Here is a 15,718-nt window from a genome sequence, read left to right on the forward strand (position 1 = left end):
CACGTGGCAATATTTAAAGTTTAAACTTCATATACATTATTAAAGTTAGAACACAAAGAGGTAAATCTCAATACTAAGTTCTAACACACATGAATTGTGAATCAATGATGGCAGCTTTAAAAAAGGATATTGTGCAAGAAGTGTGGGTTTTATGAGTTGCCCATACATGGAAAAATTGCCCTTCTCCGTCCACTTTATAAGACTTTGTTTCTATTGATGGATACCAAGCTTGCAAATGTTTGACATTCATATGTGCCTAGAGTATTTCTAGAGGAAACTCAAGTAATGGGTGTGGACCATAGCCTTCTGTAGCGACGTTGCAAATGACACAAAGCCCATTAGTGAATGGGAACTAAGTTAATGGGAGGCATTTGGCGGGCCCTTGCTTTGAGGATCCTCTCACGTGTTTGTGTTGCTTTCTTGAACTTAATTGTAGTCTCTTGTGTAAATTGTGAAATCAACTTCTTCTTATTCTTTTTTGAATCTTGAATCTCGATACAATTGCTCATCCATTGCTTGTGAGAGAAATTTGGTTACGAATAGGCTCATCACGAAGCTGTGAGAAGTTGCACTACTATGATGCAAATGCAAGGCAATGCAAAAGTTAGGGGATGTCTTATAAATGACTTGTGGAAGAAGATTCGTTCAAGTTGAAGCCAAAAGACAGAAGCCACACATCTTCCAAAAATAGACCATGTGCAAGGCATGAGCAACAACACGAAGCTGATGACGAAATCATAATTGACATATTGCAAAGGGATTACATGAGGATGAAATTGATATCAAGTAAGAACCCGACTCATGATTGAGAAAGGCTCTTGAGATATGTGCAATCATGAGAGTATGTGAGGTGCAAGCATGAGTGCCTTAAGGTGATAGTGCGATGTTGTAGACACCCTTTTAGAAAATCTTGCATGCAATTATGAGGATGATAAGCCAAGGCTCTTAGAGAGAGGATACCCCAATAGCCCAAATCCATTCTAAAGGGGATGAGGCTCCTCAGGAGTGTCTATGCGACTAAGGGATTTAGGATCCCTCAAAATGTGGCTCCTCACATGTGGCACCATAGAAAGGTGGCCACGTCAAAATATCTATAGTCTTGTGCTTCCAATTGCCTTGACTTATTGATGGAGAACATAGATTGGTACAGACTATCATGAGGGGGGCTACTAAAATCATGATATTCTTCAAGAAAAATACTAAGCATTGGACATTTTTTGTAAGTATTCAAAGCTGGGGATATTGCAGCCCTCCATGGCTCGATTCACCCTTGGAGTGATTGTACGATGTGCACCATGATTTACACTGAATACATTGAGACAACTCTAGGGACACAGATGTTCTTCATGTGCAGGTCTCTATCATTGTGGCATCATATAGAGGCCATTGCCCATGCTTGAAGTCCACTATTTGTGATATCATGCATGATAGGTATGTAGGGATGCACCCTTAGTCTACTATATCACTTGGTGCAGAAGGTACATATGAAGCTGGACAAATGTACCAACCTTTCTACATCGAGGTGATTATATCTAATCTTGATGTAATTTGAATTTTGAAAGTTGTAAGACTTAATTTGAAACTCAAACCTTATAACTTAGTACTTATAGAAAATATTCATCTCATGTGTATTATGCTACATCATACACCGATTATGTACATTACTCAAACTCATACATATATATATATATATATGGATGACATAGAAGATTAGGGTGTTCCGCACCCACTAAAACTTGTGTGCTCTCTCTTCTAGCTCTCCCTCTCTCTCACCCTCTTCCGTTCCGCTTCCATTGTTGAGATCTCTCAACTGGTATCAGAGCGTGGGTGCTCTAGCTGAGCCCGGGTGTGAGCCTAGAGCCCAAAGTCTGCTAGTGCAGTTCTATGGGAGGAAGGAGAATCTTTGTTGGGTGACTTTAATTGCATCTTGGTGTGCAGAGACCTTGTAGAAACCTTTGTAAAGTTATTTGAGTGGTTTTTTGTAAGCCAGCAGGGTGGATTTGGAGAGGAAAAAAACGTTTTTTGACGATTCCCCTATTCCTTTCGACAACAACTGAGAGTCCGAAATGACTTGTAGAGGAAACCATTGGCTGCTTTTGGTGTCCATTGCACTTTAGGAGTTTGAAAACACCTTCATTATTGAATTTGGCATCATTTTGTTGGAATTTTAACTCATTGTCTCTACTTCAATTTTTTTCTACCAGTGTGTTGGAACTCGAGTTTGAAGCAACCATTTGTAGATCTGTCAATTCTAGTGGACTCAGGAGGTCCTAAAACTTCTGTGTTGCTCATCATCTACACTCCAATGGTGTTTACAAATAGGTCTATTTACAAAAACGTTTTTTTTGTCCGTGTGTTGGACTCAGTGATTGGGACCATGGTTTTCAAAACCGTCTATTCCATTGCATTTCGGAGGCCCAAAAACCCCTACCTGCTAGCTCTTGTCTAATTCCATGGAGATTTGGAGAAGTTTCGTCTCTCTGAGACATCGAATCGTCTGTTTCTCAGTCAAATAATCCATTCAAAGGTTCAAACCTTTGATTTTTGGATTGTAGCTCAATTGCAAGGGTTGACTTCCCGTTTTCCATTCATGGGTTGGGATTTTGGAGTTCCAGCAGAAGAGAGATATATTTATAGATTGTCTTGTTGAGTCTAATTATGTAGTGATACCCATGCTTTGAGGCATCCCAAGTTCTATTGTCACTAGCGGTCATTGTCGTAGGGTTGTGATTTCTAGGATATACCTTATGCAGATCACCCTGGTTGCAGTCTGAGCCATGTGCACTCATTCATGGTTTGCATTGGGTTGCAATGGATGCTTTACAGGCCATTTGGATGCATTTCGATCCTTGTTGGATGTAATGATAGGCCCAAATTGCCTTATGGAATGCTTTATTGATGGGCATTTAGCACATAGATGCTATTTTATGCTGAGGGACAACTTTGACATATTGCAATGGATGCACAAGTCGTGCTATGATCTCTTGGATGAGATTTTGTTGATGCATATGCTCATGGAAAACATTTATGCTTGAGGGATTTTGGCACTTATTGGCATTAGGTTTGCCATTGTTTTGTCATTGCAGGTTGGCATTTTCTTTTGGGCCATATTTGCTCATATGGATGCATAGTATATGCACATTTTGATGCTTTAAGTCTTGAGTTTTGGTGACACTATCCTTTCTTAAGGCAGACATATTTGGGTGCACCTGATGTTTGGTATGATTCCTCTCTTGCACCAGGTACTAGCATTTCATTTGCATCATGGCATCCTCTTCCATGTTTGAAAAATAGTTTTATTAAAAAGTTTGATGGGACAAACTTTTCTTTGTGTGGAAAGAACAGATAAGGGATGTGCTTATTCAAAAGAAGCAGATTAAACCCTTGGCAAGGATTGGAGGTAAGCCTGCAGATATGTTTGAGGATGATTGGAATGAGTTGGATGCATTACCAAAGTCTTCTGTTAGACTTCATCTTGCAAAGTTAGTTTATTTCATAGTAGTAAATGAGTAGACTACAGAAGATTTGTGGAAGAAACTATGTGCCACTTATGAGAAGGAAACTGCCTCTAATAAAGTTTACCTCATGAAGAGGTTGTTTGAGCTACAAATGAAGGAAAGGGTCTCCACTGCTTCTCACTTGAATGAATTCAATATTATTTTCAGCCAACTTCAAACTCAAAAGATGAATTTTGATGCGGAGACTAAGGCAATATTTCTTTTGTGTTCATTGCCATCCTCACGGGATACCTTTCGTATAGATGTCTCAGTAACTTTGCATTTGGTGGAGTACTGAAGTTTGATGATGTTGTGGGTAGCCAGCTGGCCAAGGAGGTTAGACAGAAGTCTATGGAAGGCAACAAGCAGGATGCAGCCTTAAATGTGCAAAGGGGTGGATCATAGTTTAGGGGGAAGTTCCAAAAAAGAGGGAAGTCTCGTAGCAAATCCAAGGCAGGGAACATTGAGTGTTACCATTGTGGCAAGAAGGCCACATGAAAAAGGATTGCTACAATATGAAAAGAGAGCAAAAGGATAAGAAAAAGAATGCAAATCGGGGTGCAAATAAGAAGGAAGAGAGTCCAAGGGATGACAAAGGAAAAATGAAGATCGAGGAAATCAATGCAATCAATGATAATAGTGACAATGGCATTCTCTTCATGTCTAGTCTACCTATAGACTTGCTTATCACTTCAGATGATGCATATTCCCAAGATTGGATTTTGGATTCTAGTTCTTCATTCCATGTTACTCCCCATAGGGAATGGTTGTCCACTTATGTTAGTGGAAAGACAGGTTGTGTGGGGTAAGACCACATGATGGGGAGTAAGCCCCACCATGTCAAACTTACTCCCCACCTATTGATAATAAGTGAATAAAAGTGGGTCTATATGATAAGTGTCAAAATGAAAAAATGATGCCAATAGTAAATGCATAAACAACTTCTACAAAACAGATACAAAAATTAGTTTAAAAATAAGGTGGATCACAAAATGACTAGTGATTATCCATGCTAAAGAATTATCCAATGGGTGTGAATTAATTGTATGGCACTAGCCCGCCGACCAAAGGCTAGTTGAGAAATCAAAGTCCCTGTTTAGATTAAAAAGTCCCATTAATAATTGAGTCATATAATTAATTCCATCAATTGGATGAAAAGTAAAAAAAGGGGGACAACTAGAGTTTGCAAAAGTTCCCACCAAAATTAAGAAATTTTAATAGTATTGAGTTTGACAAACACAATATTGAAAAAAGATGTTGTATCCTCAGGCAGTCCAGGTTCCGAGGTTAGGGTCCACTTACCTGCCACCATCCAAACAAACTAGGTGTTAGAATAGCATAGTTACGTTTGGGTAGACAGGTAATGCATGTTTTCCCCGGCTTATTATCGCTTTACCTAGGAATATAGACAACCATATGGATTCTTAGTTAATTTAAAAAATGTTTTAGTCACAAGTGGAGTAAGGAGCGAATGAGAGCATGGGTTGAGAAAGGATTAGTGGAGGTATAGGAGGGGGTGACTGGTGGGGTGAGGTGGACTCAGTCAGCTCTCTTGATCAAATTGATTGCCCCTATCAATCCTCTTGGCTTCATCTTGGTTAGATTTGTTGAATTTGTTGGCTCAGTTTGCTTTCTTGATTCAGTCTTCTTCCTTGTGATGGGGATGAGGATCTGATCCCTTGTCCTTGCCAAAACTCATGCAAAATTTTTGGAGGTGGGGTTCATTGACTCCTTCAATCACTCCCTTCTACCTCTCTTTGTTTGGTGTCCATGCTCGTGAACTCGTCGACCTACTCACTAAGTATTTCTTGTAGGATCCCGTAGGATAGAATAGATGCATCTTGCAAGAGGTGTGAGAGCACAATGAAAGAAAGATGGTAGATTTCTATTATGATTGTGAGAGAGAGGACTCTCTCTTATAGAAAGGGGGAGAAGGTAATACCTTCCCTACATAGTGGCAATTAGCCCCTACATTAGTGGGAATCAATCCCTACATCAGTGGGATTGCCTTTGTCTTACATCATCACTTAGGTCACACAATAGACACATCATAGCACTTGATGTGCCTTTACAATACACACAAACACACATGTGACTCCCCTAGATGCACACATGCACCATAGTGCAAGCCCTTGATCATACTTACCCCAACAAACCCCCCCTCAAGGGGTTGTCTCTTGCAGTGTCAAGGATACATCTAGCCTCATAGTTTCTCAAGCCATCTCATGGTGGTCAAGGATTAATCTATGGCTAGGATCTCATGCTAGCAAGGGTTCCCAAGGGTGTGAGGTTCACAGAAATGGGATAGTCAAAACACATATCACATGGCCTACATCATATGGTGACCAGAGGTGATTTACATAACATATTCTTTTTGGAGTACTACTCCAGGCAGAGAACCTCAAAATTTGACCAAGTGATGATAAACAAAAAAGACAAAGTGCCTAAAAAGCGTAGTCTTCATTTTCTTCATTTGTTGATGGAGTTCTTCCTTCAGGCATAATTGCTTTGTTGTTGAAGTAGTCCTTCTTGTTACTTTTTCTTTTGTAGACTTCTTTCCATTCACAACATTCCATATCTTCTTTTTCATAAGCATAAACTTGGCTTTTGTTTGCCAAGTATGGAAACTAGTTCCATCCAACTTCTCAAAAAAGGTCTTAGCTTCCATGGCAAGGTCTTACCCGAGGGCAGTGTCTAGTGCCTTACAAGTGAAAATATGAGCAATAAAAAATAATCCTTCAAAGTACAAGCATTTAGTGTAGCAAAGACTTGTAACCAAATTCCATACTACAAATCAATGATGCTTTCACTTGCATGCTTCATAGAGGTGGCTAAATGAAAGTATTTCAACCAAATCCAAGTGTAGCAACTTAAAGCAAAGCTGTAGCCATAGTTGTACTAAAGTTATTCAATACTTTAAAACATTAGAAATGCTAAAGTAGCATCTAATGTAGCATCAAACTCGCAACCTTGTCAAAACTGTCCAAAACAGAGACCAGAACTTGGAGGGTGCAATTCTCATAGCTCATAGCTCTATTCAAGGGGATTTTTATGCAAAAAGAAGGGCCTTATACCAGAGAAGAGCTAGCAGCAAGGAGGGGCGATATGTTGTGCCAGGTCGCCATAGCCAGGCTTGAGAAGACAGATTGGTTTTTCATCGTTTTCTCCTCCATCTCTTGTCCAAATGAGCTCAGATTTCAACAGTAGCTTGCCCTCAGTGTCATCTAGCACGAGCTCCGAGGAATTTGTAGATAGGTAAGTACAGAGGTAGCATTGCACGAAATTTTGTCAAAGAGTTTGAGTGTTGGCATTGTGCGTACAGTCGAAATTTCTCTGATTGCTTGTAGCTGGAAGTTTGCCCATACATGAGGAGTTTGTAGCTCAAAGGGTTTGGGCAATGGTCGTTTATAGGCAGAGAACAAAGCTCTCAAAGATTTGGGGAAGATGAAGGAAAATGGAGAAGATGAGAAACTAGTAGTTTATGCTAGAGATAGCATCTAATGCTAGGCTAGGGTAGATCTAGAACCTAAAGCTCTGATACCATTTGTAGGATCCTGTAGGATAGAATAGATGCATCTTGCAAGAGGTGTGAGAGCACAATGAAAGAAAGATGGTAGATTTCTATTATGATTGTGAGAGAGAGGACTCTCTCTTATAGAAAGGGGGAGAAGGTAATACCTTCCCTACACAGTGGCAATCAGCCCCTACATCAGTGGGAATCAATCCCTACATCAGTGGGACTGCCTTTGTCTTACATCATCACTTAGGTCACACACTAGACACATCATAGCACTTGATGTGCCTTTACAACACACACAAACACACATGTAACTTCCCTAGATGCACACATGCACCATAGAGCAAGCCCTTGATCATACTTACCCCAACATTTCTCTCCTTCTTTTCTCGCCTTCTTGTTTTGATTCACTCCTCTCTTCTCCATTGATACCTAAGTTGAGATCTTGTTCTAACATTTGTTAGCTCCATCATTCACCAATGTTGATTTGCTTACTCTCCATTGGCTTTCCACTACATAAACCTGCACAGTGCTAAGCAGGATTGCCAAATGTTAACACTGAATGCGTGTCATAACTAGTGGTTTCACTCTTCAATCCACGGCCTTTTGATCATCCAAGTTTGGAGGGCAATTCACTTTTCTAGATGGACAAGTGAGAGCGGAGTGAATGCAAATCTATGGTGTGTGTAAAGTGTGAGGGAGAGGGGGGGGGGGGGGCAAAGATGCAATCCAATATGAAATGAATACTTGAGGAAAGAGAGAGAGAGACAGAGAGAGAGATGTGTCACAACAACTCTTCGGTTGAGATACAATAGCTCAGCCTTGTACACTACACACTCAAGTATCTTTTGTAGCATGAACAACCCTAGAACATAGGTACACATGACTCATGATTGACACTCGTGACTCATCATCCTTATGTACATGACTCACGATTGACACTCACGAGCGGTACTACCCTCCGCATTTACCATGCTTGTCTTGGTAAGGCAGAACCATTACTTTGTATTAGTCTATGTAGTCTGACTTTGCCTAGACGTATCCTTGTGCCTAGCTTCAATGGCGCCCTTTGTTCGGTGGTTTGACTTAGGTTCAATTAGCATAGTGGAAGTTTTCTTGGCCTTTGTATTGGGTGTGCATCTTTGACTCCTTTTGTCATTCATTGTCGCTTCCCTTTTCGTCTAGCACCAACCGCCTATTGCACATGACCTTGGGGGCCTTAATGTGTGATCTAGGCTTGGAATGATTCTTCCTTCTCCAAAGTCTTCGACTGTCATTGCCTTATGCTATTTGCTTCATTCTCTTGGAGGCTTTTAGCTCCTCCTTCAGTCTTCTATCAGCGAGATCTTCTTCATCCTTCATTGAACTCCTACTTCATATGCAAAATATATGTACTAAAGATTTCCCCTCTCATTGAAATGATTTTGTTAAGCCTCTCTCTCTCTGTCTCTCTGTCTCTCTGTCTCTCTCTCTCTCTCTGCCCCCCCCCCCCCCCCCCCCCCATTTCATGTGTAGAGGATGGCTCATGGAGGATGATGGCAACTCTCTCTCTCTCTCTCTCTCTCTCTCTCCCCCCCCAATATCATGTCTAGAGGATGGCTCATGGAGGATGAAGGCATTCCATAACTTGAAGGAGGAGAGAGACAAAGCATAAGCATGTTGACTCAAAAAATCTTCTCTCTCTAATCACATAGGACCCAAGTACAATGTTCATAGCCTCATGAGCTTATTTGTGTGACATCACCCCATATGTCTCTCACTCACACATCATTAACTACATCACGCTATCTCATCTATCCTAACCACTCACACCAATCAAAAGCACACACAACTCACACCAATCTCACACATGCACTACTCTCACACCCTCTTGCACACACATTGATTCACACTAACTCCCTCAATTACAACTTGCATTCCAATGTCCCCCTGAAACTATACTTTGAAAATATTTAGGGCCCTCCTATTGAACACTGAAACTATTTTTAAAGTACAACGCATCCATTATGTTATAATGGGTCACTCACAGTCTTTGAAAGATGTGCTTTTAGAAATTCATTCCAAGGCCATCTCAGTGGTAGCCGACGTGAAGTTCATGTTTGAGTCATGCACTTGGCTTTCAACACATCATTGAAACATGAGCTCAAAAACTCATAGAGTTTATGCTATATTTGACTTTTTAGTATTTACTTTACAATATGACTTTTTGTAACCTAGATATTAAAGTGATTGGCTTGAAAAATACTCTAATGCAAGCATTGGCCACCTTAATAATATGCCTTGTTGGCAAAGTAATAAAAACAAAGTGAATGTGCTTATGTTCAAGACGTCTTGGGATCCCTCCTAATTCTTTAAAGACTTATACATGGCTAATGGTGTAGTCCTCTTAATTTTGATGTCTAGTGTGCCCGAATAGTAGAATAGAAAGAAAGCAAATGGTTTTTTTGGGGGGAGAAGAGGATGAGCGATGGGGTGGCATGAGTTTGTTAGTTTTTCTTTTTGTGTGATGGAGCATGCAAGGTATACATACATGTTCATTATCATTTCTTTGGGATTTCAAAATAAAAATACGATTGAGCTATTCAAAGCGCACACTTACCATGCCATTTGTTAGTGGTTGAGCCAAGGTTTGATAGATCTAAAGCTAGTTTGAACTTGGTAAAAATGAGAGTTAATGGAAGGATGAAAGAGTTCCAAGCACATTTTTAGGGTCTTCAAACAATAGCCCATGAGTTGTTCATTGTCTATGATATTGAGGACTTAGCTAAGTGTTGAATCTTTTAAGTTTTCCATGCTCAAATTTATGGTATATTTCCTTTAAAATGGTTTGGAAATTCATTAAAATCATTGAGAAGAACATTATTTCTTGTAACTTTTATGTCTGTCTTGAATTGCTTCAAGAAGAGAATTAAAACAACAATCATACCATTATAGTCTTATCATGCAATAATGTAAGGATGATGAAGGGGTTGATACAAAACATGGCTCACATAATCCATAGAGTCCTACCAAAAATGGGTTGAATATAACTGACTTTCTATAGTAATTGACTTGTTATATATAGTAAATATTATGAATAAAAACTACACACCACCAATAAAAGATCCTCACAAATATTTAGAAGTCAAAACATAACTCCACTATATTACTATGTTGACTAGTGAAGCACCACTTCACATATTGGTTGTTGTAAAATGGAAGCCTCATTAAGGACCTTAATGTACATTTAGAACAAACTAAATCTGCTAAGCATCTAAGATCGCTTTGTTAAGACTATGCAACCATAGCGTGCATTAAGAAAAATAATATCCATTGTCTTGAGTGGCCACACACATTTGAGGAGGTAGGAGGAAGTTGTGGGAAGTCAGTTGGGTTTAGGAGGGTAGAATGGGAGAGTAGAATACCAATTTTACTTTTTTTTCAATGAAATTTGTGAGAGACTTTTTTACATGATTTATGCAAAATATAATTAGGATTTATGATCTCCACAAAAATAGTTGAGCTCAAAATGGAGATGAACTTGACATTAACCCAAGTTTTTGTGAGCATGAGCGGATGAAAGAAAAAGGGGAATGAGGGATGGCCTTTTATATGTGACTCAAAGAAGAAAATACGAGTTTAAAAGAAGCTAAAACTAAGGTTTAGTGTAAGATGTCCAAATTTCCAAAGTTGGAGAAAACCGTCAAATTTTTTAACTTTTTGCCAAGAAAAGAAATGGGGAAATCTATGTCAAACAAGTTGTATACATTCAAAAGGCCTAGAAGCTGAGAGAAAAAGAAGAAGAAGAAGAGGAAGAAGAGAGAGAGAGAGAAAGGGGGTAGAGAGAAAGGGGGAGAAAAAAATGGGGAGAGAGAGAAAGGGGGTAGAGAGAAAGGGGGAGAAAAAAATGGGGAGAGAGAGAAAGGGGGAGATAAAATGGGGACCAAAATAGCAAAAAATCCACATCATTTTCCCTTTCTTAAACAGAAACACCTTTACTAAATCCTTCCAGGCCAAAAACCTTGCAGTTGGGGATTTTGGGAAAATGTAATTAGGGGAAATTAAAAGAGATTCTAGGAATAATTAAAATGAATGGATATTTTTGCGGGATTCACGTGAGGGAAGCAGAAAATACGGCGTACGTACAGGGATTGCGTCACGCTAACGTAGGAAGGTATATATATACGGTTAGAAAGGTATAGATACAGCGTACATGTAGACGAGTGGCGTACGTCTCCTTCGTATGCTCGACAGTCGAGGTGCACATCTGCAGTTTGATGTTGTGGATTCTTGGAAAAGTCGTAACGAATCGCGAGATTTGTAGCTTCTTTTTGCTGTTGATTTGTGGGTTTTGCAGCTGGATGCTTGCTGTTCACTGTTGATTTCGGCAGTAGCCGCCCTCGATCTTCGCTCCTGCCCGCCGCGCATGGATTCATCGCGCATTCACTTCCAACGAGCTCGCTATATAGTACCTCCCCGGGTGGAGCATCCACACAATGCAGCAAGCTGTCCAGAGTCCAGATGCTAGCGAGTCATTGAATGGAATGTGTGTGTCACTGTGTGTGTGTATGATGTGAGAGAGAGAAAGAGAGAGAGAGCGCTCCGCCAATATGTAAAGCACCCTACAGTGCAGGCACTGTCGAGTGTGGACGCTGGTATGAGTGAATGGAGTACAGAGAGGTGCCGGAACTAGTAAAATTAAGCTCTGTGAGCATGAGTGCGTGGTTGAGTGCCTGAGTGAGTGAGGGTAGAGCTGCCATGAGTGTGCAACTGTGCAAATCCGCACTGCGTATACGTCTGTGAGATGAGTACACCAGAGAGGCTCTTTAGGCAGAGAGGCCTTCTAACTCTGGAGTAGCTTGTTCGTGCTCGCCCTGCCCTGTGGAGTTTGAGGGCACGCAGAGGAGCTAACAGACTGTGATTTTACGCGAGGAAGTGTTGTCCATTGTCGGCGGATTTCGTCTACGAGCTGCGAGAAAAGAGCCTGCCTGTCTGAGTGAGCGTAAGGGAGTCCCAGGGCAGCTCCTAAGTCTAAGAGGGTCGGACGGTGCTTGAGGAGGGAGAAGTAGGAAGAGAGGGAGACAAGATGAAGTCAGTTGGGCAAGAGTTCGTCGCCCGGCTTCTTGCAAAAAAAGAGTTCATCGCCCAGCATCTCTCCAAGAGGACGATCAATATTGGCTTCGCTGTTGGTATAGTGGCGGTGATAATTTTTACAGTCATTGCCATTACATACGAGCCCCCAGATCCATGGCAAGAGCCAGGGGAAGCCATCGCTGGGGTCCTAAACTCTATTCAGAACGCCACTTTCAGATCGGATGATTCCCTAGTGCGCACAGGCGAGGATTTCGCTCTTTCACCCTCCGACAATGCCACGGTTGCTGCTGTCGAAGGCCCGGCCATAACTGTCAAGACCGTCATAGCAGAGGAGACTGAACGAATCGAACAGCTGCCAAGGCTGGAGTGTGATTTGCAAGAGAAGAAGATCAACTGCTCAGATCCCGGTGTTCTTGCTGCCATTGTAGGTAATAATCTACAGCAGTTTCCAGATCTGAATTTCTTTTCGTACCAGACACCCGTGAGAGGTGCCGCAGAGGATCAATGTGATGTGTCTTGGAAGTTTCGGTCTAAGAAGGAGAAATCCTTGAGAAAGTATAGGGACTTCAGGAGGTTCTCTCTTAAACTGGATCGATATTGCAAATATAGTGTAGAGGAGGCATTCGGTTGGCATTCGGGAAAGAATGCGAAACGCATCAAGTCCAGGAAGCGTGGTCCTTTTGCCGGAAAGCTTCCCAAACCCGAGCAGTCTAACGCTCCAGCTGAGGTAAAGAACGTAACAGTGATAGAGGAGATTGAGGTCATACAAGATTCGGTGCCTGCTGCAACAGCACCTCCCGAGAGCACTTTCAGCAATCAAAAGTACCTCTACTACTCTGGTGGTGGTGACCATTGCAAAAAGATGAACCATTATCTATGGAGTTTTCTCTGTGCACTTGGAGAGGCCCAATACCTGAATCGGACCTTCGTTATGGATCTGAATCTGTGTTTATCATGGTCCAATAATCCGGGCCACGGTGATGAGGACGGGAAGGATTTCAGGTTTTACTTCGACTTCGCACATTTGAAGGAAGCAGCCTCTGTAATAGAGCAAACGCAGTTCTTGGTAGACTGGACTCAATGGAACAATAACCACGGAGGCAACCAGATCACAGTGAATGAGGTGAACGACTACAAGGTAACTCCGATGCAGCTTCAGAATGACCAGAGCACAATTATCTGGAGGAAATTTGAGCAGCCAGAGCCCGACAATTACTGGTACCATGTTTGTGAGGGGGAAACGGAGAAAGTGATTCAGAGGCCGTGGCACCTGCTATGGAAATCAAAGCGGATTATGGACGTTGTGAACGCTATATGTGGGAAGATGGAATGGGACTTTGATGTAGTTCATATTGTTCGAGGTGATAAGGCCAAAAACAAGGAGCTGTGGCCGAATCTAGATGTTGATACCTCTGTCGATTCTCTTATAGAAAAGTTGAGGTATCAAGTTGACAGCTCCCGGTATGTCTACATTGCAACCAATGAGATGGAACCTGGATACTTCAATGGGCTGAAGGAAGTATATAAGCATGCTTACACCCTCGATGACTTCAGTGATTTGTGGGCGAAGGACAGCCTCTGGTACAATCAGACTCTGGAGCTAACCGGGGGCAAGCCCGTTGATTTTGATGGGTACATGAGGGTAGAGGTAGACACAGAAGTAACCTTTAGAGCAAAGAAGAAAATCGAGACCTTCGGTTTTCTGACACAAGATTGCAAGGACGGAATCAATACCTGTTAGATCCAGCAAATTCTGCAAAATAGGAAGATTTATCTTCAAAAGCAGGGCACTTAAGTCTTTCATAATCGTCGCATGTTCGATTTGGTTCTCTATATTGTGTCCAGACTCCATTGTGATGCAGTCTGTCCCTTTTAGCTTGCGGTAAATTGCTCATGTAGTGTGCACCCCCTGAGGTAAATTCACTACTTTTAACTTACCATATTTTTCTGTGACAGATTGCGCAACCTCTCAAACTTATTTGTTAATTGTAATGGCAATATACAACCCCAATAGTCATATTTTTGGTGTAATATTTGTTTCACCTGGGTGTCTGATGGTTGTCATCGATAGTTGGCTTGGTCCTTTTAACACATTCAAATAACCGCATAAAGACGCCATCTTTGAATGTTTTTGGACATAGCCATTAGGCTCGTTGAAAGTGGCTGCTTTCCTTCAGTAAAACCAATGTGTCATAAGTTCAACATGATGTCAATGGTTTTGCAAGGTTTTATCCTCTAGAGTCGTGAATAACATGCAGGCAGAACTTTCCTTTTCATTTAAAGCTGACAGGTTTAAAGACATGAATAGCCTCTAAAGTAGTAGCCAAGCCTCATACAAGGTCTTTTGTCATCCCTACTATTGTTTACAACGGAAGCATGCTAGAAAATGATGAATAACATGTAGGCAGAATTTTGCTTCTCATTTAGAGCTGACAGGTTTGGGGACATTAAAAGCCTCTAGAGGAGTAGCCAACCATCGTCACTTAACAATCCTCCAGTCCACAGAATGTAATATGGGTCCATGATTTGCTGCTGAGTTTATAAATTGTAGGTGTGGGAAGGCATGAGGTAGTGCAATCGAACCAGTGTAGGGGACAGTTTTTTGCTAAGCTTTTGACCGGTTTTGTTATCCTACAAGCTGCTTGAATATATTATCAGCTCAGGCCTAGGATCCCAAGACGAGTTGGACTAGCTTTTTGTTTTGTGAAATGTATTGTCTGGTTTGGTATTACTCTAGTGTCCAGTTCAAGCTCGTCCTGGTTATAGTGAGACTAGTTTATCAATTTACATATGGAATTGAGGAGCAGCTTCAAAAATTAGATTGGGCCATATTGAAATCAATGCAATCACTTTCGATCCCCTAGGATTTTACATGATAAAAGTACAAGGTAGACGAGTTTATGGTGCATTGTAATAGGCATGTGAGCTACACTATTCTCTCACTAGCCTGTAGGCAGAAGCGTGAACTGATAGGCTAGGTGGACCAACCCACCTCTAGCGCTGCCCACAGCTCTATAAAAGAGGCTGGTACCAGCCCTACTACTGCCCTCTACACAGCCCTATAAAGGGCTCAAAGGCAGCGCAAAGGGGGTTCTCTTCTCTTGCCCAACCACCCTAACTCGGCCGGCTACAGTCGGCAGCCCTACAGGAGGCCGCCACACGGTCATGCAGTATGCTCTCGACCCTAATTTTCCCTAAATACTGATGTAGTACAGATGATGGCTCTGTCCACCCGTGCGCTCCCACAATGGAGCTTAGATGGTGATCTAAACAGATACTAGGTGAAGAGCTACTAGTTGGAAGATCTGATTTGATCTGAACTAAACTGATCTGATACAATGGACTGGGAAGGTCGCCTCGACCTAGTCGGTGGAGCCGACCAATCAACCTAGTCGGTGGAACCGATCAGTCATCCATGGAGTATTCAAGGAATATTCCCTTTATCGTCACCTAGGGGACTCTCACCTCCGAACCCCACGGGGGCTAGTTGGCCCTCAGACCCCAGCGAGAGCAAGGGGCTCCCACACAATCACCTTTCTAGCATCAACGGTCTCATTGATAGGCCTCATCTGACGTGCACAGTGGAGCTTAGATGGCGATCGCCTCTTTATAGCTATGAGGGCGGTAGTTG

At 41.7% G+C, this 15,718-nt stretch overlaps 1 protein-coding gene across 1 annotated transcript; it reads left to right on the forward strand.

The window, feature by feature from the left end:
- Positions 1-11,338: 11,338 nt before the first annotated feature.
- LOC147903305 (uncharacterized) lies at positions 11,339-14,027 on the forward strand. Its single transcript, XM_087372510.1, has one exon. It carries the CDS (start codon positions 12,080-12,082, stop codon positions 13,826-13,828), a length of 1,749 nt encoding a protein of 582 aa, XP_087228636.1. The 5' UTR covers positions 11,339-12,079; the 3' UTR covers positions 13,829-14,027.
- Positions 14,028-15,718: the final 1,691 nt, after the last annotated feature.

Source organism: Dipteris shenzhenensis, chromosome 3 (genome assembly GCF_047967505.1).
Source record: "Dipteris shenzhenensis isolate YYH24624 ecotype China chromosome 3, Dip_SZ_1.0, whole genome shotgun sequence".
NCBI classification, from domain to species: Eukaryota; Viridiplantae; Streptophyta; class Polypodiopsida; order Gleicheniales; family Dipteridaceae; genus Dipteris; species Dipteris shenzhenensis.